General features: G+C 37.9%; 1 protein-coding gene across 4 annotated transcripts in view; it reads right to left on the bottom strand.

The window, feature by feature from the left end:
- STK11 (serine/threonine kinase 11) overlaps positions 1–22,714 on the bottom strand; it is a 165,681-nt gene extending 142,967 nt beyond the window's left edge. For 2 of the 4 annotated variants that reach the window (XM_051972165.1, XM_051972166.1), the window contains exon 1: positions 22,318–22,711. In XM_051972165.1, the coding sequence (XP_051828125.1) occupies positions 22,318–22,607 (290 nt within the window). In that variant the 5' untranslated portion in view covers positions 22,608–22,711. Of the gene's footprint in view, positions 1–22,317 lie in introns of all 4 variants that reach the window. The other 2 variants (XM_051972163.1, XM_051972162.1) reach the window with 2 other exon arrangements.
- Between the last annotated feature and the right edge of the window lie 1,896 nt (positions 22,715–24,610).

Below are 24,610 nucleotides of genomic sequence, written 5' to 3'. Positions count from 1 at the left end.
TGCCACAAAGTTCTTCTGTCCCAGGCCTCCTTTTTTCTCCTCTATATTATTTCACTTGGTGATCCCATCAACTTTGATATAGTTAAAGTTCTATCCAATCCCTTAGGAAGACTTCATATAGTTATGGGTTTAATAAATGACTAATCAGTAAAATGTTTGTTGGACAATTGCTTGCATGATGAATAGAGAAGACTGCCTAGATAATCTCTACTTTCTCTTGCAACAGTGAAGCCCAATAACCCATTAATCTCAATCTCTTCAACAAAGAAACTAGAAAACAAGAGAAGCAAGATATTGCCCTATTTTTTCATTCCAATAATATACCTTAGAGACCATTTTCACTTAAAATTACTATGCTACACAAAGAATTGGAAAATGAGTAGATGTCCAGCAACTGGGAAATGACTGAAGAAGTTATAATATATGAAGGTAATAGAATATTATTAAAAATGAACAAGCTGATTTTAGAAAGACCTGCAAAGATTTCTATGAACTGGTGGTGAGAGAAACAAGCAGAACCAGGAATATACTGTACATGATAACAGCAAGAATGTGCTATGATCAACTATTAAAAACTTGGTTCTTCTCAGAAGTTTAGTGATCCAGAGGAATCTCAATAAACGTTGGACAGAAAATGCCATCTGCATCCAGAAAAAGATCTAAGGAGACAATGTAAATCAACACATGTTATGTTCATTTCTTTTGTTTGTTTTTTAATCTCTCCCATGATTTTTCCATTTTGCTCTGATTTTTCTCTTAACATAATTCATAAAGCAATGTGTATTAAAAACAAATAAATTTACTTGAAAAAAATTACTAAGATACAGTAACAGGTGAAGAAATTCTCACTTCAAAGAGTCAGGCTTCAATTCTATAGCATATTTGGTATTTAGTTTTGCCAAGGATAGTTAACAGATATTCTGAAGTCTAGGGACATAATTTCATCAGAAGCAAGTTTTTGATTTCTTAATAGGCAAGACATGGTAATGGTCATGATAGTACAGAAAGACTTAAGCATTTAACAGTACCCTTTTTCAAGAGATGCAAAGCTCCAGTGATTTTTCAGATAATGAAGGGAAGGGTCTATTTCGTTTTCAGGAAGATAGAATTGGAGAATGGTACAAGCAGCTCTAATTATAGTCATTATCAAGAAGCTAAAGTGGATTAAATGACTAAAGCAACTGAAGGGGCATTAGTGTAGATCTAATAGGTTCCCAGTTGATGAGAGGAGACAAGGCTGGTAGCTAAAAGATAGGCATAAATGAATAGGGTTATTTGGGGAAATCTGCTCTCTAGAAAAGTAAATGGCAAATAATGATAATTAAATGTCATTGTGAAACAAATACCATTGAGAAATCTGTAAAGCAGTGCAAAAGAAATTAGATTTAGATCAAATTCCCACATCTTATCGCAATAAGCTTAAATCAGGTACGTGAATTAGACGAAAGATGCCATACATCATCAGCACATCAGGAGGAAAGAAGACCATACCACTGGCAATAGTGGATGAGTTTATGACTGGTCAAGGAATAGAAAAGATCATAAAAGATTTGTTGTTTGGGGTCTTTTTGGCAGAGATACTGGAGTAGTATGCCATTTCCTTTTCCAGCTCATTTTACAGTTGAGGAAACTCAGGCCAACAATTAAGTGACTTGCCCAGAGTGACATGGCTAGTCAGTGTTTAAGATCTGTAGTACTTAGGTCCTTTACTACACCATCTCCAAGATAAAACAGAATTTTAATGACATAAAGTTGAAAAGTTTTTCCACAAACAAAATAAATGCAGTTTTAAAATTAAAACAAATTTTGTCTTCGTTAACTAAGGATGAGGGAAAGTCACTGAAAATGCTGATAGGTTAATGATAATGCCCTTTTTTCCTTTTTAAAAAAAATTCTGTCATAGTGACAGCTCATTATGAAGTGTGGGGAATAAGATAATATAAGTGATATAAAAAAATAAAGTCACTGTTGAAGCATAAGTATTTAAAATGTCTACTTATTTGGGCTAGTTTGTCAATTCTAGTTTGGCTCCAAAAGTCACAAGCAGTTACTTCCTGTTATGACTGTACCTTGGGTTTCACAGAAGACTTAGATGAGCATTTATTTATGTAATATCCAAGGCCTTAATCAATACCAAACTCTGGCCATGTAAATCGTATCTAGGAGATAGCAAGAAATTTTTCAACTATGGTGTCACTGAGCTATAAAAAAACCAGACTGGATGGGAGAAGCACACTTACTCACATTCACAACCATTAGTATTTATTTTGTCTGGCATGTTACTCTGAAAAAATAGTAACCTTGAGCTAGTTCAGACTATAATTCTATCAGGTCAACTAGAATATAAAATAGTTGGCTATACTAGATGACCTCTATGATCTCTTCTCATTTTAAGATGCTAAAAATTCTTTAAGAAACCCATGATTTCCTTAAAGGATCAGAAACCACATGATTATATTCTACCATAAAGATCACTCCTTAGCCCCCTTCTTCATGGACTATGTGGAACCTCATTCTCTTTCTAGTTGCTCTTATGTCCTTCTATTAAGTCTTCATTGCCTCTTGTTAGAACATGAGTTCCTTGCAAGTAGGGATTCTCTCTATATGTCCAGTTTAACCCAGGCAGCTGAGGCCCTTGCCCCCAACCATCCTCTATTTCTGGGAGCAAGTTCCTTAGTCAAGGCCCTCCCATTCACTATCTTCTGTCTGATCAGAGCCCAAGCCTTACCAATTCTATGTCCACAGCTTTCACAGGCACCCTTTACTCTCTTTTCCACTCACAGGCCATCACTTCATCACTCACAGGCCCTCTTAACTTCTTTCCAAATACTCTCTAACATATTTCCCTATCCACCTAACAAACGCCAAAATCACACTGCTAAAGCATGGATCTAATTCTGCCACTTCCCAGGTTCAGAAATCATCGGTGACCCTGTGGCTGAAAAGACAAAATACAAACTCTTCCACTTGGCATTTAAAGCTCTTCAAAGTCTAGTTCTTGCCTAGCTTTACCTATTGCTTTCATATCAAGTAGACTTAATAGCAAGCTGGTCTACCTGCTACTTCCCAAATCTGGCATTCCATCTCCCACCTTTGCCTTTGCTCAGGCAAACCCCTCCATCCCTACAGGGCACACCCTCCATCTTTGCTTCCTGTGAGCTCCACATGAGTCACCAGCTCCCAGGGAAGCATCTGATGATCTCCCAACCTCCAAGCTCAAATTATCTGGTACTGACACTCTGTATGTGATCACAGTCTCTCTTCCTCAAAGAATGGAAACATTCTCTTAGGGCGGCAAGCACCTGTGTTAAATACTTAAAAACAGCCCCCTGCCCTCCTGAAGAGTTTATACTCTATAAAATGGATAATAGATAAGTTTAATCTTCCTAATGAACATAAGAATTTAGAATTTTGGAGCTTGAAAGAACCTCATGCTATCTAGGACAACCCTCTTACATTTTATAGATAAAGAATTTGGGCCTACAAAGGCAAAATGATCTCCCCCAATCCCACAAACTGCAGCACTAAATCTAGAAGCCAGGTTTCACAATATTAATTAATCTTGTTTTTAAAAGGAATGTTAAATTTCATCTAGTTCTGCCTGATTCAATTCAGGCCAACATATATTTCATTACTGTTGTTGTTCACTCATTTCAGTTGTGTCTAACTCTTCGTAATCCCTCCCCTCCCCCCCCTTGGGATTTTCTTCGTAAAGATGCTGGAGTGGTCTGTCACTTCCTTCTCGAGCTCATTTTATACAGGAGGAAACAAAGTTAAGTGACTTGCCTACAGCTAGCAAGTGTCTGAAGTCACAATGAAACTCCCTGACTTCAGACCCAGCAGTCTACCCACTGAGTCACTAAGCTGCCCCAACTGTATGCAAGGCATTGTGTTAAGACACTGGGGTTATAAAGACAAAAAAATCAAACATCCTCTGTCTCCAAAGAGTTCTAACATTATGGAATTCCTCCTACAATATCTGGAATAAGTAGTCATCTATCCAGTCTGTTTTTAAAAACATTCGGTGTCCCATATTCTGCCAGCAATTTTACAACACTCTCAATTTCAGACTAACACCTGGATTCAAGGAATACGATATGGCTTACAATCTATCCTACTGTTCCTTAAAAAGAAGTGTAAACAAAAACCCAGTTCATCAAGTGCTTTTTAAGATAAAAAGGGTGAAAAAAAAGAGATACAATATTCAAAGAATATTGCATAAACGTTGCATAAAATTTCCATAAAACCTCAAAACTTTCATTTAAATCCCCTCTTGGTACCTTCAGTGAGTCATAGAATTTGAAAGCTAGAAAAATATTAATATTAATCTAGTCCAACCTGCCATCTAGGGAAGGGGGTGGGGAAAAGAAGGGGAAAAGTTGGAACAGAAGGTTTTGCTAGGGTCAGTGTTGAAAAATTACCCATGCATATGTTTTGTAAATAAAAAGCTATAATAATAATAATAATATAATAATAATAATAATAATAATTTTTTAAAAATCTAGTCCAATCTTGTAGACGGGAAAACTGAGGCCCAAAGCTAGGTAGTGACTCCTACAAAATTACAAAAGTGATAAGTGATAAAAGCTGGGACTAAAACCCAAGGATCTTTAACTCCCAAATGTTCTTTCTGCTGTGCCATGAAAACTGGAATTAAAAACTGATCAGTCTTTTCTTCCATCATTTTATCTCTTTAAGCTTCCTAATTTTATACAATTATACATGATAAATATTAGTACATAAGGAAAAAAAAACTATAGCTAAACAAATCTAAGCCTATATATACATAGGTCCTTTACCAAACGTTTCCTCTAATGATATACTGCAGTATACAGCTTGTCCTATATTCTCTATAGCTGTGCCAGAAGGTCGCAAGTTCTTATATGGTCCACCAAAATATAATTCTATCTGTCACTACCCCAGGACCATCCCAACGACATTGATAGAAGTAATTCATTATCACAGCACTTCAAAAACAATCAAATTCTAGTGGATTTACAATCCCTGAAGGTAGACCAAACTGATAAAAACACAATAGGGAAATAGAAATTAGCAATTATTTTAACAATTATTTTTCTGCCCTGAAACAAATCAAAAACAAATGACTGGCACTCTTTATTGTATATGTTCAATCACTGATTCCAGACAAATAAAAAGTCAGCTTTTCATAGAATCTTGAAATTGAATGAGAGTTTACAAGACATCCAAACAAAGCTGAGCCAGAAAAGTAGTCATCCTCTTTCTAAAATTAATAGTGATATGGAATTAATCACATTCAAAAGCAGATCACTCCTCTGAACTCTTAACAATTCTATTACAAAGTTTTATATAAAGACACAAAATTTGTCACCTACTGGTCCTACTTCTTCTTCTCCTTGAGACAAACTCCCTCCATTCCAATCAACAAATAACATTAAGTCCTTATTACATACCATGTACTGTTCTGGGAGCTGAGAACAGAGAAAAATGAAATCATTCCTTCACTTATAGAGCTTTCATTCTGTCAGGAGAGATGACATGTATACAAATAAGTAAAATGTAAAATTGAGGAGAAAAGGGAAATAACAGCTGAAAGATAAAGAAAGCATTCATGTAGAAGGTAGTGTTTTGAAGGAAATGCATATGTTAAAAAGGCAGAGGTGAGGAATAAATTGCAGGTATGGAGTACAATTTGTGCAAAGGCAAGATCATCAGATATGGAGTGTTATATATGAGGAATAGTAAGGAGGTCTGGCTGGACAACAGAGCACAGAAAGGGAAATTATGGGTAATAAGACTGGAAAGATATTCTGGACTAAGCTATAAAGGTTTATAAAGTCAATTATATTCGAGCTTAAAGACAATAGGGAACATACTGAATAGGGGTGTGACAGGGTGAGACCTGAAATTCAGGAAAATCACTTTGGCAGCTCTGGGTAGGATGGATTGGAGTAGGGAGAGATTTGAGGAAGACAAATGAAGGAGCTATTATCATTGTCTAAGTGAAAGAAGGCCTTTAACAGGGTGAGAGCTCTGTAACTAGAAAAAAAGGTGGAAGAGATTGTGAAGGTACAAAGGACATGGTAACTGACTGGCTCTAGGTTGAAATAAGGAGAGAAATAAGGGAATTCAGAAGGGGGATGTAGTTAGGAAATAGATGAATACTGTACAGGCTAAATTTTAAGATGCCTACAGAATATCCAGCTTAAAATATCTGATAAGGGGAAGCTAGACGGCACAGTCAGGAGTACTGGAGGTCAAATCAGGCCTCAGACACTTAATACTTCCTAGCCGTATGACCCTGGGCAAGTCACTTAACCCCAATTGCCTAGGGGGAGAAGGAGAAATCAGATAAACAATTGGAAATATGCCAAAAGACCTTGAGAAGGAAAAATATTAATACGAAATATTCAACTATAGGACTCATTAGCATAGAAATAATAACTTAATCCATGGAAGTTGATGAAAGATCATTAAGAGAGTACATAGAGAAAAGAGGATAAAGACCAAAGTGGAGTCTTGGGTAATACTTGTAATCAAGGAGCATGTTACAGATGATGTGCCAACAAGAGAAAAAAGAATAATCAGACTGGTAAGAACAGTTCCAAAAGAGGGCAATGTCTTTCACTAGCCAGAGAGAAAGAAATATCTAGGAAGAGAGGATAGTCAATTGTGTCTAATACTATAAAGATTATGAAGGATTAGGAGTGAGAAACATGCATTAGACTTAACAATTAAGAATTATCTGGCACAATAATCAATGACTATAGTAATCTAGTGTTTGATAAACCCAAAAACTCTAGCTTCTGGGAAAAGAATTCACTATTTGACAAAAATTGCTGGGAAAATAGGAAAACAATATGGCAGAAATTAGACAATGACCAGTATTTTAACACCCTATACCAAGATAAGGTTGAAATAGGTTCATGATTTAGACAGAAGCAAATTAGGAGAGCAAGTCTACTTACTTGTCAGACCTATGGAAAAGGGAGGGATTTGTGGCCAAAGAAGAATTAAAGAATATTATGAAATGCAAAATGAACAATTTAAATTATATTAAATTGAAAGGTTTTTGCACAAAGCCAATACAGCCAAGATTGGGAAGGGAAGAAATAAACTGAGAAAAAATTTTTACAGCCAGTGTATAAGTGATAGAGTGATAAAGGCCTCATTTCAAAATACAGGGAGAACTGAATCAAATTTATAAGAATACAAGCCATTCCTCAATTAATAAATGGTCAAAGGAAGTGAATAGGCAATTTTCAGATGAAGAAATTAAAGCCATTTCTAGTCATATAAAAAATGCTCTAAATTGCTATTAGACAAATGCAAATTAAGAAAATTCTGAAGTACCATCTTACACCTATCAGATTGGTTAAGATGACAGGAAAAGATAATGATAAATAATGTGGGAAAACTGGGAATTGTTGATGGAGTTGTGAACTGATTCAACTATTCTGGAGAGCAATTTAAAACTATACCCAAAGGGCTATAAAACTGTGCATACCCTTTGATCCAGCAATCTCATTATTGGGTTTGTATCCCACAGAGATCATAAAAAGGAGAAAAGAATCTATCTATGTAAAAATGTTTGTAGCAGTTCTTTCTGTAGTGGCAAGGAACTAGAAACTGAATGGACACCCATAAGTTGGGGAATGGCTAAATAAGCTATGATTTATGAAGGCAATGGAATATTATTGTTCTATAAGAAATGACGAGCAGGCTGATTTCAGAAATGCCTGTAAAGACTTACATGAACAAATGCTGAGAGAAACAAGCAAAACCAGGTAAACATTATACACAATAACAGCAAGAATATGGGATAATCAATTATAAAAGACTTGGTTGGCACTTCTCAGTGGTTCAGTTATCCAAAGCAACCCCAATCACTTTGAACAGAAAATGCCATCTGCATCCAGAAAAAGTAAGGAGAATGAATGTAAATCAATATATGTTATGTTCACTTCTTTTTTTCTATTTTGTTTTTTTTTTTAATCTCTCCTATGGTTTTCCCTTTTTTTTTTACTCTGATTTTTCTCTCTCAACATGATTCAAAAAGCAATGTGTATTAAAAATAAATTTACTATAAAAAAAAGTTACTTGTGTTGAGTTGTCAGAAGAAAAGGGTCAGAAACGAGAGAGAATAAATAGGGTTAGAGTAATTTCAAAATGGAAGACACTTAAAACATATTTGTAAGCCCAGGGATAGACCTTGAGATAGAGAATGACAGAAGAAAAAAACAAAAGAGAAATGATTATGGAGAAAGGACAATTTGGTTGAAGGAGGAAGACAGAAGGGATGAGCTCATGAGTACATGGATGGCAGTTGTTGGCCTTGATAAACAGAATCTACCTCTCCAGAAATTGAAGAAAAGGAGGAGTGAATCAAGGAGTCTTTAGAGTTGGAGAGAGGGTAAAAAGTAGTTCACACAGATAATGAGGTAAGACTAGTTTGGCGAAGTGCTGAATGGTAAAAATGATTGGAGGGCATGGTGAGAATTAAGAATAGGCTTAGGAGCAATAAGGTATAGAGAGAAATTAAATTACACAAAGTTACTATCATAACCAGTTCTGCTTGTACACCTCCTCCAAAGATAGGGAACCTACCACCTTTTGAGAAAGCTTGTTCTAGTTTTGGATAGGTCTGATTATTAGGAAAGTTACTTACCAGTAACTTTAACCCTAAATATGTTTCCCTGAAACATTTACCAATTATAACTGGTCCTGCTCTGGCGAGCCAAATAGACTAATCTTTCTTCCTACAGTAATCTTACAACTTTAAGCATCCCTTCTCCAATGTAAACACCCTCAATTCCTACAACCAACTGTCATATTATATGGACAAAAAAGCCCTTCACCATCCTGGTTGGTTTCCTCCAGACACTCTGCAGTTTATTAATATTTTACTTAAACAGTGACAGCCATAAGTAAACACAATAACCCAGATGCATATAGTATGGCTATTTTGTACAGTGTGACCATTATATCTTCCTGGTCCTGGAGACCGTACCTCTTTTAATGAAGCCTAAGCTTTCTTGGTTCCCACAGCAAGCTACAGATTCATTCTAAACTTGTAGTTCAGCAAAATCCCCAGATCTTTTTCAGACAAACTACTATTAACTATGCCTCTCCCTCTTATAGCTGCAAAATGGATTTTTTTGGTATCTAGGCACAAGACATTATTACTTATTGAATTTCATCTTGCTAGATTAAGCCCAATGCTCTAACCTATGAAGATCTTTTTGGATCCTCTCATCTAGTATATTAATTATCCTTCCTAAAAAGCACACAGTCAAGCACGGATCCTTAAGATACTTCAGTGGAAATTTGCCAGAATGACCCTGAACCCCTTAGCCTTTGGGTACATTGATCCAAACAGTTCTGAATTTACTCAGCTATGTCACTGTCTAGAGTATTCTCCATTTCTCCAATTAGCCATCATTTAATCCAAACTTACTGTACATTAAACATTGTGCTAAACACAAAAGGGATACAACATGTGTATATAGATTTGGCCTTATACAAAGTAATCCATTTGCTCTAATTAGAAGGGACTCATCTTTGAAAATGTGACTAATAACAGTTTAGTATTTCTTTATCCAAGTGTTAATAGAATTAAAAATAAACAGATGATGATTTAGGTAGCACACCACCAATAAAAATCCTCCCTTCCTGGATACTCGCTCTTCTACTGGTTGATTTCATGATTTTGCTCTGAGTTTTCTTTCCATCAAGAATTATCCTTTTCAGTCTTCTTGGTTAGATCATGCTCTACCTCTCACCTTAAGGCCCTGTTTTGGATTCTCTTTTCTTTTTTCTCTATTATTATATTTGGTAATCTCATTAACACAATCCTATGGGGTTTTAAGATCATAGACTTAAAATAAAAGGGACCTCAAAGGCCATTCTATTTAATCATATCTGCATGGGTGATTCTCAAATCTATATATGCAGATGAAAAACTTCTTCCAAACTCCAGTCAACCAAAAGCATTGTTTTAGCATTCATTCTCCTAAGCACACAGTGAATACAAATAAAAATCAAAAATATTCCTTCTCCTAAAGGAATTTATATTTTAGTCATTCCTCTATCACCAACCTCATCCATTTGGATATCTTATCAGCCTTTAATTATAAACCCAGTGTGTCCAAAATGTAATTCATTATATCTTCTCCTAAACAGACTCCTCCTCCAAACTTTTTTTTTTTTTTTAATCTACATTTGCCATCATCCCCATCACTTGGTCCACAATTTCACATTCATACTTCACTCTTCCTTCACTCTCATTCCAATCGACTTCTTCCAAGTAATAACAGTTCCACCTCTATAGCAGCTCACTTCCATCTCCTTCTTATACAGCTATTGCTTCATTTCATCTCTCAATAAGCTTATTGCAAAAGATCCTTTTAAATTGTTCTCCCTAATTCTACTCTATAATCCATCCACTACAGTTACCAGAATAACCTGCCTAAACAAAAACTATCAGAGACCCTATTAATGCCAAAATCACAAATATCAAAAGATGCAAAAAAATTCCAAATTTACACAGCACTCACTTATGTCTTAAAAAAAAAAAAACCTTAAAAGCGTAGGTATAAACCTTTGTTTAATCTAATACTATCTAAAACCAAGAGTTAGCATTACTTGTAACAGAGCAATAAGCTTTTCCAATAAGATCAGAGATAAAGCAGGAAGCCTGCTTTACTACTATTATTCTTTTTTATTACTTATTGCAATTATTACTTAATGCAATTCTAAAAATGCTAACTATAGAAATAAGTTGAAAAAAATAATTTGAATATACAAAAAGCAGAATGACTATTTGCAGATAACATTTAAAGAATTCCAGATTTTCAACAAAAAATTAACCAAAAGCATAACTTCAATAAAATAGAAAACCATGAAATAAACTCTTAAAATCACTACCAAAATCCAGCAACTGGAGACAAAGAAATTTCATTTAAAATAATTATAAAATATATAAATTATCTAGGAGTTAACCTACAAAGGCACAATTAAATACAAATAACAACTACAGAACATCTTACAGAAAAAAGATGAATAACTAGAGACATATTCATTGTTCATAGTTGCTCTATGCCAATATTTTTTAAAATGGAGATGCATTAATAGAATACTATAATGTATTTAAAATGGACAAGTATAAGGAATAAAAAGAAATGCACAAAACTTTTATAAAATGACCTAAAATTTTAAAAAGATCAAGAAAAATTAAACAATGTTAAGACAACCATAGGATAAAAAGAAAACAAAAGAACTCTTAACACTCATCTAGACATCAGAGTTCTGATAGAGAAAATATCAGTTCCTCCTCTCTGCAGAGAGGTACAATATGGGTGCAAAATGACATATTGTTTCACAGAGGCAACACATTTTTTTGTTTTACTTTACTAAGTGAGGAAGTACAGCACTGTGGAAAGAACTATTGAAATCTAGTATCATAAAACTGGGTTTAAACCCTAACTTTCATTTCTGTTTAGGTGACTTGGGAAAAGTTCCCGCATTATTCTGAACCCATTTCCTTGCCCGTACACATGGAATTTAGGCTAAAGTTCTCTAATGTTTCTTTTAGCTCCAAATATGTGTTCCTGCTTTTCCTTGTGCAGCATGATAAATGTGGAAATATGTACAGAAGAAATGCACATGTTTAACTTAAAATTGTAACACCTTTTGATTCACAGTTGGCATATACACCAAAAAGGCCAAAATTAGACAAAAGAGTCCAATATATTATAAAATATTTAAGAGTAAAAATTTTTTGCAGTTGCAAAGAACTAGAAAAAAAATAAGATGTCTGACAACTACAGGATGCCTAAACAAACTGAAGTTCAGGAATGTAATAGAATATTAGTGTGTCATAAGAAACAAGAATAATGACCAAACTTAGGTCCAAAGAATAGATATAACAATGTGCCTCCTTTCTTTCTTTGCAGAGGTGGGAAACTGAAGAGGTGAAACAGCATATACAGTCAAATGATCTTGGTTTTGCTAGACAACTTTTTCTTCTATTTTATTCTTTGTGATAAGTGGATGGCTCTCTGGGCTGAGTAGTAGAAAATGTATTTTAAAATGAAGATTATGTAAATCAAAAGCTATCAGTGAGAAAAACACTGTAAATCTCTAGCTTCCTTCAAAGTTCAGTTTAAGTACCACCTCCTACATGAGAACATTCCCTATTCCCCTCCAACTGCTAGTGCTTCCCCCCTCCCCTTAAATTGCCTTACATTTACTTATTATCTATTTTACATATACTTACATATAGTGTATAGATTGTATTCCCATAATGGAAAGTTAGTTACTTGAGGGCAAAAACTATCTACTTTGTGTTTCTGTACCCCTATCATCTGGCATATGGCAGATGTTTAATAAATGCTTGATGCTTCTAATATCCTGCTCATCCTGTAAGAGCCAGTTCAAATGCCACCTTTCTGTCATTCCCTACCCCAGATGTCAAGGACCTTTCCTTTTTCTAATTTGATTCCCTTATTTATGCTAATGATTCTTAAATCTACCTTTCCTGTCCCAAACTCTCCACTATGTGACATCTCAAACTATATGTCCAATAGACATCTTCCATTCAACATGTCCAAAACACGACTTACTCTTATTTCCCCAACCCCCTTCCCCATCTCTCATATCTTCCCTATTACTGTAATTACCCTATCTTCCCAAGCTCTCAGGTTCCAAACCTAGGAGTCATGCTATCTTTCTTACCATCTCTCACCCTTCGAGTCCCCTTTGTAACATCTCTCTGCAATACAAACCATTCTCTCCTCTGACCCTGTCACTCCTCTAGTGCAGATCCTCATCACCTCACACAGGGACTATTGCAATAGGCCACAAGTGGGTCTTCCAGACTCATTTCTCCCCACTCCAATCCATCCTCTCTATTCAGTCACCAGTCTTTTTTTTTTTTTAAAGTACAAGTCTGGTCATGTCAGTCATCTAACTTGATAAACAACTGTGGCAGCCTATAACCTCCAGGATCTAATACAAATTGCTTTGTTTAGCATTCAAAGTCCTTCAAATTTAGCCCTCTCCTAAACTTTCCAATCTTCTTACATTTTGCTTTCTACACTATTCTCTCTTAAATCCAATGATACTGGCTTCTTGGCTGCTCCATGAACAGTGCCAGGCATTTCCTCATGTCTGAAATACCCTCCCCCCTCCTCTCCTCAGACTACTAACCTCCCTGGCATTTAGATCCTAACGAAAGTTCCATCTTCTACAGGAAGCCTTCCCCAATCCCTCTTAATTCTAATAGCTATCCTCTATTATATTCTCTATTTAAGCCATATACAGTTTGCTTTGTATAGATTTGTTTGCATGTCATTTCCATTAGATTGTAAATTCCTTTTTCTCTCTCTTTTTTTAATCCTCAGCACAGCCTGGCACATAGTAGGCACTTACTGTTTACTGATTGATTCTAACTTAAAATAGTTCTCTGTACTTTTCCAGCTATCACTTTCTATCATGTAACCTAGTTACTTCAGGAGTATTTTAGCTACGATAGATTATTGTATATTTGTTCATGGATGGATGGATAAGCTCTACACCCTGAACTCTCAGAATTTACAATGAAGCAGAGGAGATACAAGAAATATTATATAACTACATTACAAATGGATGGACTGAACAAATTAGCTACCAAGAATACAATAATGGCCAATTTTATAGGAAACCTAAAAGAATTTATCTAAAATACAAGAGAAAAGCACCTAATTCTTCCCTCAAAATTAAGCTCCTAATACTCCTCCCCCCCTTTTTTTTTTTAAATACGAAGACATTTTTTGTAATCAGATTGGTCTGATAATGATTTACTTCCTGTGGCTTTTTGACTTATTAGAAAAATGGAAATATCAATAAAGAAAAAGCCCAGCAGCCCTGTTTGTAGTGGCCAGAAACTGGAAACTGAGTGGATGCCCATCAATTGGAGAATGGTTGGGTAAATTGTGGTATATGAATGTTATAGAATATTATTGTTCTGTAAGAAATGACCAGCAGGATGAATACAGAGAGGCTTGGAGAGACTTACATGAACTGGTGCTAAGTGAAATGAGCAGAACCAGGAGATCATTATACACTTCAACAACGATACTGTATGAAGATGTATTCTGATGGAAGTAGATTTCTTCAACAAAGAGAAGATCTAATTCAGTTTCAATTGATCAATAATGGATAGAAGCAGCTACACCCAAAGAAAGAACACGGGGAAATGAATGTAAACTCTTTGCATTTTTGTTTTTCTTTCCAGGTTATTTTTACCTTCTGAATCCAACTCTTCCTGTGCAACAAGAGAACTGTTTGGTTCTGCACACATATATTGTATCTAGGATATACTGTGACATGTTTAACATGTATAGGACTGCCTGCCATCTAGGGGAAGGGGTGAAGAGAGGGAGGGGAAAAGTCGGAACAAAAGTGAGTGCAAGGACATATTTAATATATATAGGACCCTTTGTAAAAAAAAATTACCCTGGCATGGGTTCTGTCAATAAAAAGTTATTATAAAATAAAATAATTTTTTTTTTAAAAAAGTGAGTGCAAGGGATGATGTTGTAAAAAAAAAAAAAAAAAATTACCCAGGCATGGGTTCTGTCAATAAAAAGTTATAATTATTAAAAAAAAAAAAAAAAAAAAAAGCACCCCAGGATTGAGGACTCAAACAATCTGGATTATGCAGAAGCACAGGAAGTGATTCTTAAATTGGAGGAAACAGTACTTAAGAGTCTACATGTACAACAACAGAAGGGGGAGGCTGAACAACATCAAGTCTAAACAGATTTACTCCACAATGAATACCTAAATTAGACTTCTCACCCATATCATTTTTTCTCTGCAGATTGGTAATGACAACATTCATTTTGACTGCCTCTGAAGGTCAGAATCAAGCAGAATACCTATTTGGTTGGCTATGAAATCATCTGTTGACTAACCAACAAAACCAAGAAAACTAGAGCCATAAACGTTTTTCAAGATTTACAAAAAGTAGAAGATAGTTATACAAATGATTAGCTTGTCAAACTAAAATAGAGAAAAACTGAAAGAATATAGGATAAGATTCACTGACGTTGCCCTGGAGGAAATTCTAGTTTAATTCATGTAAGAACAAGCCTCAAATAATACCTCATGAATAGCAGATAGTCTTCAATACTGAAGCTAGGCTTTTATCAGTTCCCTGCCTTGTATTCTCCAATCACCAAATTTCTCAGATCTTAAAAGTCTTTTAAATCAATGATCAAATGAGAGAATATTTATAAAGTGCTTATTTAGCACAGTGACTGGCATGTAACAGGCATTTAAAAAATGCTTATTTCCTTCCCTATACTACAATTCTTCACCCTCATTCTCTCTTTTACAGATAAGGAAACAGCCCTGATGAGGTTTAAAAAAAAAAAAAAAAAAAAAGATGTGTCCAAAATCAAAGTCAACCAGTTTGAGAACCAGGACTAGAACTCTGATCATTAACAATCAAGTGGACAGGAAGCTGTATTCAGAACCTATATAACTGAGCACAGGAAAAAAAAAAAACACACACACACACAAAACCAACAGATCATTTGGCCAAATATTTAAGTTCTGAAAGTATTGTGCCAGATACTAGAAGACAGATGCAGCCCAATGTCTCAAACTCTTGCCTAAAATAACTCAAATCTAAGGACCTGGAAGAGGAAAAGAGAAAGATGGGAGACTGTCAAGCACACTTATAGTAATGCCAATTTGCTACTGCACAGGCTTTAATGTTACATAGCCTGATCAGTCACTATGAATAGTTTATCTGCATCCTTTTTTCTCAAAAAATATAAGATTCAGTGAAAAGGGACTGGGCAATGACAAGAGTTAGGTGCTGATTTATATTACATGACTATTTGTTATGAGGGAAGGAATCTATGGGGAAGAGCTGAAAGGTAGTGAAAGATGAAAAGAAAAAGACTTTAAAAGGCAACAATAAAACAATTTTTAAAAAATACACAAAAGAAAAAAAATTCAAATGGGATACAATCAGAGCAATTTTGTTACCACTCTGTTAAATTTAATACAGTTTAAAAAACCTGTACAAAACAAAAGTTCGAGTTTCATACATCATTCTCCTTTTTGTTTGTTATTGAAATGTCTATGTTGATGGCTATATTCTTTTTTTTATAACAGCTTTATATTTTTCAAAGTACTTTCCCCATTCACCCTTGCAAATTTGGAACCTTTATGTTCCAAATTTTTCTCCCTCCCTTCCCCCTCTACATAGCAAAGCAATCCAATACAGGTTAAATATGTGTAATTCTTCTAAACATATATCTACATTTATCATTTATTTACATTATGCACGAGAAAAATCAGATCAAAAGGGAAAAAATTGAGAAAGAAAAAAACAAGCAAGCAAATAACAACAAAAAGGTGAAAATACTATATTGTGATTTACATTTAGTCCCCATAGTCCTCTGGGAGATGCGAATGGCTCTCTCCATCACAAGACTATTGGAACTGGATGGCTATATTCATTAAAACACACACACACACACACACCACCACCACTCTCCATTCCTGCCAAAAAGCGAAGTCAAGTCCTAAGTCACAAGGGGAAAGAACAACTGAGAAGGAGGAAATCACTCTATTTCTTCTATAGGATTCTCTCCCCATATTTTCCTTTCCACTTTTTTATTCACTCAACTTGCTTATTAGATGACTAAAACTTAGTTGTGCCACTAAGGAGCTATGGGGACCCTGGGAAAGTCACCTAACCTGTTTCCTCATCCATAACATGACTGGGGGGAGGGAAAGGAATCACAACAGTGGACCCTAGAGAGAATTTCTAACTCTCTCCTGTCCCAACTATCTGCCTTTAACAATTTTTTGCTGGGAAACGAATGTAAACTATCTGCATTTTTGTTTTTCTTCGCGGGTTATTTATACCTTCTGAATCCAATTCTCCCTATGCAACAAGAGAACTGTTCGGTTCTGCAAACATATATTGTATCTAGGATATACTGCAACATATCCAACATATAAAGGACTGCTTGCCATCTAGGGGAGGGGGTGGAGGGAGGGAGGGAAAAAAAAAATCGGAACAGAAACGAGTGTCAATATAAAGTAATTATTAAATAAAAATTAAAAAACAAAAACAAAAAAACAATTTTTTGAATCTATATTAGCTTTTCCCATTCTGTTACTCAAAATTTCTGGTACTCTTCCCTCAAACATTCCTTCTAAGGGCAGCCTCTTCTTCCCATTTTTCTTCCTCCTTGGTCCTCAAGAAAAGCTCTCTCTCAGAAGTTTGCATGTGGTGTGGCAAACACTTTAATTCTTGTTTCAGTTTACTTGCAAGAATAATTCTCTCAGTCTTAAAGCACTGGAACAAACTAATGAATCACCTCCCTGCATTCCTTCAGCTCTCACTGTCCATTAAAGTCACATCTTTATTTCAAAATCATTCCTTCTTTCTGCCAAATGAAGTGACAAGACAAACAGTGAAATAACCAGAGACACCCAAGACCCTTGTCTAGCTAGACTCCTAAGGTAGCAACATATTGCTAATATAAAAAACTGGCCACAGTCTGCTCATGTTCTCAAAGCAAAAATTTCCCAATACTGATTTAGCCCAGGAAGAAGCATAAGATTCTCAGTTAACAGTCTGAACTTGATATACCTCATCTCACAAATATCACAGCTGACTAATTCCAAGGCTCTTGTTTTCAACTTGCTGAAATCCTGACTATTTAACATCTAAATCCAGGCATCTGCCAATCAATCCAAATATAGTTTCTGGCTTCACATAGAAAGAAATAGGAAGCCCAGACCTCTACAACTTCTCTATATTCAATCAATATAAATACATTCAGTCAAATAAAGACTCCTTGAAAACTGATTATGAATTTAACACCATACATACCCAGGAAGCCAATGCCAGCTTCAGAGAGGAGCAAATTACTCATCAAGAAAGAGAATTGCTGAATGGCTAAATTCAGTCACAGGGGTTTCTTGATTAGCTAAATAAAGTTAACTCCCATATTTTGTTTTTCAAAGTACACACTTTTATTTTTGAAGTATTTTAAAGTTAAAATATTCAAGTAAAACAGAAATGCTGAACATTTTAAATACAGCACAATACTCTTGAGGCTTGTTCTTAAAGGTTCCTGACACTTAATTAAAAGAGACTATTAGTGTTTAGTTTATTAAGCTTCTGATAGACAAAGGATCTTTTCTCCTTGCAGCTGGTTCATGCTAAACATAAACTCAAAGAACAAGTTCACCCAGAAACTCATGGCTTGAAGAATCATATCCAACTTCTTCCCCACTCAAGACTTTCTCCAAGACCTCCTCAGGGCATGGAGATGACCCTAAATTTCTTTAAAGCCCCAAGAGTGCTATGCAGCCCCAAAAGCATTCAGTATCAATTCAGCAATAAACTGTCATTCAACCACTCAGCTTGGCTAAGTGCAAAGAGGCTCGATCTCGGACCTACCACCAGTTGGTTTGAATTTCTTTGACCACAGCATCTCATGGAAATTATCGAAAGTGTAAAGTGAATATCCAACCCAATGAAGTCACAAGACTCTCTGAAGTATAAAAAGTTGTTATCTACAAACAACTGGGCTCCAATTCTAAACTTCACATCAAGCTATAGACACTGGTTTAAAAAAAAAAAAAGAAGAAAAGAAAAAAAAAAAAAAAGCAGTGCATTTTCAATATGGGCCAAGAAAAATGACTTTTTGTAGTAGATTCCTTCAGAGCATCAATTGGGTGTGGTAACAAGGGGACTGAAATCTGAGGGCATGAGTCATAGCCTGCCAAGCAGCTGTTTAGAGGAAGAAGGAGGTGACAGTTTCTAATATTTATAACAAATTTAGGAATCTTAATTGGACATTATACAAAGAGTATAGGCCAAAGGTTAGGGAAAATTCCTGACAACTATGAACTTGATTTGTGAAATTTAATGCATACTACAATGCTATGCATAAACTGAGAAGCAATAGTAATGGAAAGAAATCAGGAGTTCTTGGTTCTAATCCTGGCTCTGCTGCTAACTTTCTATGTGATCTAAAAAAAGTCATTTCCCTTCAGTTCTCAGTTTCCTCTCCTTTAAACAAGCAAGATGGACATGATGTGTTCTATATGTGTTCTATGAGATTTAGCAATCATCCAATTCAATGCTTTCATCTGATAGCTGAAGAAACAAGAGGAGAGGCTGATTTATCTACATAGGTACATAACCAGGAGGTACAGTTAGGCCTGGAACCCTAATCTCTGAACTCTAAAATCCATTGGTGAAAACTCACAAAACCTCAGATTTCAAGCTAATCAGAACCTTCAAGGTTATCTAGGCCAACAGCCCCTTCTATCAGTTGAGGACAGATTCTATATTCTGTCCAAGGTCACAGTCAGTAAAAAGGGCCCCAGCTATTATTTTGATGGTGGTATTGCTATTGTTCAGTCACTCAGTCATTTTCTTCTCCCATGTATTAAAGCAATCAAAGGCTAAGCAACTTGCCCAGAATCATATGGTTAGGGAGTGTGTGAAGCTAGATCTGAACTCAGGTCCTCCTGCCTCCAAGCCCAGCTCTCTAACCACTGAGCCACCTCATTGCTTCTCTGGCTGGAAAACAGGATCTAAGTTCTAAAACAATCTTCCTCTACTATATTATATTCATCAGAATTAACCAGTTAAAGGTAGTCAACGTCCAACGGGACAACAAAGTTCAGAAATTTCACATAATTCCCAACATCTACATATGGATCATAAATGGCAACATCCAGGGCAGGGTCTGAAAGGAAAAAAATTCAAAAATTCTCTAAATAGAAGACTACTTGAAATACTTCAATAAAGAGACAAGCAGCTCCTAACCAGTTGCCTTTTCTTTCCTAAAAAAAAGAGCCTTCAAAGTTATTGAAAGATCCTTCTCTGGTAATCACAGAAAGCTCTGAAAATTATTTCTGATGTTTGTTGGTATCTTAGGAACCCAGTCAACTCTGTTGGTACAAGTTAATAGACTTTAGAAATTTATTCTCAGGAAGAATCTACACATTTATGTAACTTTAAAAGGATACTTATATGTTTCTAATTGTGCAAGCAGTTGGACAAGGAGGAAAACTACCTACGAGTAATACCAAACAAGAGTAATATTGGCTCATATTTGGCCAGGATTTTCATAGATCTATCTTTGCAACCCTATGATAAGCAGGGCAAGAGTTATTTCTATTTTAAGTGAGCAAATTAATATTCATAAAAATTATTTACCCTAGGGCTAAGCCAGTACTCTATCCCAAGTCTTCTGACCACAAGGCCGGGAGATTGTCTCCTCTATACCAGCCTATACCTAAGTACTCAGTAAATATTTGTCAAATGTCAATGGTAAAATCCACAGTGTCTCTTTGTTGAGGCAATGGAAACCAATCAATGGCTATAGGCTGAACTAGAGCACTGAGGTCCCTTCCAAATCTGAAATTCTATGAATAATGGCAAGGTGGGACTTGAAACTCAATTTCCTAACTCCCTGGTTCAATATTCTCTCTGCCTCTCCAGTTCTTTCAAAAATGACTATGTCCACATAACACTCAAAAGTATTAAGTAATTTAGAGGTCTCATCAAGTACTAAGTTTTAATTAACTGATTAAGTTTTAAATCCAAATGTTCTGGTTAGGCAGAGGATTAACTTGTGACACTGCCTATTAGAAACACTGTCTATTTAGCAGTGGTGAGGTAGAAAGGCCCAAATCACAGCAAACAATGTATCCAGGTTTACAGCTCATGTTAGTGACACAGGAAACTAAAATGAAAGTGAATGGACTCATGAGTAACATGAGTCTGGAAATATCCTCTGGCCCTGTTCCACCTAACCCAAAGTAAAAGAGTAAAGTAAAAGCAGACCCGAGGAAAACAGTATGTATGGCATTAGGCAGTTACAGAGCACTTAACTAGGCAAAGTTAAGTATACTTAAGGAAGTTAAGTACACAAACAGGCTACACAATGTCCCATCATGTGTCATGGGAGAGGGGCTGCTGGAAATCATCTAATCTACACTATCCTTTTATAGGTTAGGAAAGTAAAGCTCAGATCAGGGAAACTCCATCAAGATCGAATCACTGGTCAGAACTGGAACTCAAGTCTCCAAGTCCTCATGCACAGCTCTTATCACTAGAGCAGTTTTGCTCTCCACATCTCCATTTCTGACACTTCCTAACAAGAATATATTTTGTTTTCAAAACAAGTTTCTATTAAGAAGGTATGCCAGTCTACCTTCCCTTTTTTGGTGTCAAGTCTCACTCCAAAGGGGAAAATGTGGAAGACACCCAATCACAGAATGGCCTAGGATAGGTAAGATGTCATGAATAGTTATTGTATATTAACAAGTAGTTCATTTTTATAATGAACTCAACTCAATTCCCTTAACTGATTCTGCTATCCTACATCTAATCTACCCATCCACTTTGTCAAGGTTGGCAGGTACCCTTAGAGCTAATGGGCAGAGGGCCCGATTCATAAAGTCATCTCCAGAAAGAGGTTAGTGCGCAATACAAAAACAGCAGAGGCAGCAAAATATAAAACCACTGGAAATGAGCAAATCATGTCAGAAAGGAAAAGGCCCCAAGAACTAACCCAATCCAACCCTTCATCATTTTACAGGGACAACAGGCCCCAGAGAAGGCCATGACATGTCCAAGGTTATTTCTCCACCAAACCACCTCAGAGCCAGAAAAACCACAACTTCAGTCTTCTGACTTCCAATTCAGAACAATTCTTACTCCAGGCAACCTCCTTCAGTAGGCAGAACCCACCAGGGGTCCTGAATCTGCAGTCACTGATGTTTCTAATATTACCTCATAAGCAAGTTAGGAAGGTCTAAGTTTTTCTTCCTGCTGACTGATAAGCTGGTGCAAATAATTCATTTTGGCAACAGCAGGAGCCTCCTCCGAACAGGATAAACAAATCAAATCTTGCTTGGCCCCAGTACCTGGCAGCATGTCATGCAAAATTTCTACTGGTGGCTTAGAAGGACATTCTGTGGATATGCAAACTTTTATCGGGTAGACAGACACATAACAACAGAGCAAGCAGTTCTATGATAAAGCAAAAAGATAGGAGTTTGGAAGAGGGTGTTAACGGTTTACAGGTTTGGCTTATTGATATCTATTTTGCTAATATTATATTCACCAGTTTAACATCCAGTGAGTTATGATTATCCATTTGAGACTAAGATGTTAGTGAATAGACAGGTTTCTAACATTTTCTTTAGAATGTGACATTCATTTACTTGCCAGTTCGGAGATTTTAAAAGTTGAGATCTAGTTACATTGTTTCCAAAGAGCAAGAAGCTTATACTTACTTTTTAACATTAGCCTCCCCATTGGGGATCCTCCGCAACTTCTTCTTTTTGAGGATTTTCACAGCTCTTCGGCAAAGGGTTTCAGAGTCCAGCATCTCCTTCACTTTCCCATAAGATCCTTCTCCCAGCAAATCCCCCATCAGGTATTTGCCAATGAGTTTGGCTCTTTTGCGCCTTGGCTGGTAGATGACCTCAGTGGAGTCTATTCGGTGGATAAATGTGTCCATACCCACAGACATCAGTTCACTTTCTGTAAACATGCCCAACTGCTGTGGTTCTGCCAAATCCATCCTGAATTAAACTCCTTAACCAGGTTTCCTTAGACACACCAGGATCCCTTAATCCAATCTTGAGTTCTTGGTTTTCCCAACTTTTCTTCTCAAAACAAAACAAAAACAAAAGAAAAAAAAAAAAAACCCAACTCTTCCAAAGATTGTACTAACGTAATTCAGCAGTCCCTGAAAAGGGTCTAATGCACCCCAAGTGCCTGGCTCTCGAGGGAAAAAAAAAAAAAAAGTCAAGAACTTTTGCTCAGGCACCAGGCTTGTTTTTGACCCGGTCTCACTACTTTGGCTCAGCCAGGTCTCCTTACTCACTGTTGGCCCTAAAAAGGCCCAGGTTGGGTTCTTAAGTGCTAGGTCATTCTCTAGGACTTTAGACCCTTGGACAAATATAGGAGAGTGAAGTCTTTTCAGAACTTTCCATTACCATTGTGTCATGGCTCCCAAATACAAACTGGGATCAGCAGTCAGAACGTGCTCACGGGATTTCTGCACCTAGAATCCCAAACTTAACCCTCCTTTGAAAAGAAACTGTTGGTTGAAATTTGATTGCTTGAAAGTTTTCTCTATTGAGTATCAATCTCTTGTCCCACTCCCCCGCCCCCCCCAACACACACACATATACACACACACAAACACGCAGGCTCCTCCCCTATATCTGCCGAAAGTTCAAAGCCCTCAACACTTATCAAGGTTTCACCGGGGGCATCTTCTCACTTGGAGTTTCCCAACCACTCCCACCGCTTCCCTCTCCAAGGGTCCCTTCCTGCCAGCCCCCAAAGGTCAATGTGAAGACACAGATCCTGGAGAGCCTCCACCACCAAAGAGCTTCTGGAAGGAGATCAGAGAAGTTTTCCCTCCCACCCACCCGCTCGCTCGCTCCAGGGGAAATCCCTCCCTTTAATAAATAAACCCGGGAGGGACGCGATGGGAACAAACTAACCCAATCCCAGTTTTCTCAGCCTCCCTCCCCAAAAAAGTGACAGGTGGAGAAGAGGACTCCACTCCCCGCAAAAGGAAAAAAACGGGAAGGGACGGAGGACAAACTAAAGTCCCCACTAAAAGGGAGTGCTAAAGGCGTCCCACTGACCCCACCGCCCTTTTAAAAACAGAAACAAAGACCAAGTTGGGGACGCGGAGCTGGGGAAGGGAAGAAGTAAACTTAAAAGGAAGGTTCTCAGACCCCCTCCCCCGCCCTTCCTTCCCCTTGCTCCCGAGATCTCCAAGCGCTGTCCCTTGCCAGGCCCCCTCCGCCGGTGCCGGGAGGACTCCCGGGGGCGGAGGCTGCGGGGGTAGCCTCTGCTCTCTCGCTCCCTCCAAAGGTAACGGGCGGGGGGCTGGGGGGAAGGGGCTGGGGTCTCGGGGCCCCCGAGCGAGCCGCCCCCTCCCCCCAACCCTCCGAGTCCCGGGCAGCCCGGAACCGGGCCGGGCCGGGGCTCGGCTTCCTCTCCGGGCCGGCCTCGATGAGGGCGGGTCCCGCAGCACAGGCCGCTACTGCCGCTGCCGCTGCCGCTGCCGCTTCCCCACAGCCGGGCCCCGCGCGGGGCAGCTCTGAGGAGGCCGGGCGGCCCCGGGCCCATCCAACGCGGCCCAGTCGGCACCGGGCCCGCTGCGCACGCAAGCAGCAAAAGAGGCAAGAGGGAGCGGCTGGCACCCAGGCTCGGTTCCCCCGGCGTCCCCGCCTCACTTCATAGCGCTCCGGGCGGCCGCCTCCCCCTTCCGCACCCGACACGCCGCCGCCATCTTGTTTACCTCCCTCCCCCCGGCCCTCCTTGGCGCCGCCGCCGCTGCTGCCGCCGCCGCCGTACGCCCCGCCCCTCCGCGCGCGCCTGGCCGCCGGCGTGAACGGCCGTTGGCTGGCGCCGAGGGGCCCCCACCCCGCTGCCCAGGGCGATTGGACGGTTTGGACCGGAGCGGGCTCCAAAGCAGGGATTGGCTCCCGAAGGGAACCGCCCTGGAGGGTGGAGCGCGATCTCTGATTGGTCAAGGGAGGGACCCATTCTGAGGAAGGG

This window comes from Antechinus flavipes, chromosome 1, assembly GCF_016432865.1.
Source record: "Antechinus flavipes isolate AdamAnt ecotype Samford, QLD, Australia chromosome 1, AdamAnt_v2, whole genome shotgun sequence".
In the NCBI taxonomy this organism is placed as follows: domain Eukaryota; kingdom Metazoa; phylum Chordata; class Mammalia; order Dasyuromorphia; family Dasyuridae; genus Antechinus; species Antechinus flavipes.
This window is presented reverse-complemented; position numbering and strand designations above follow the sequence as displayed.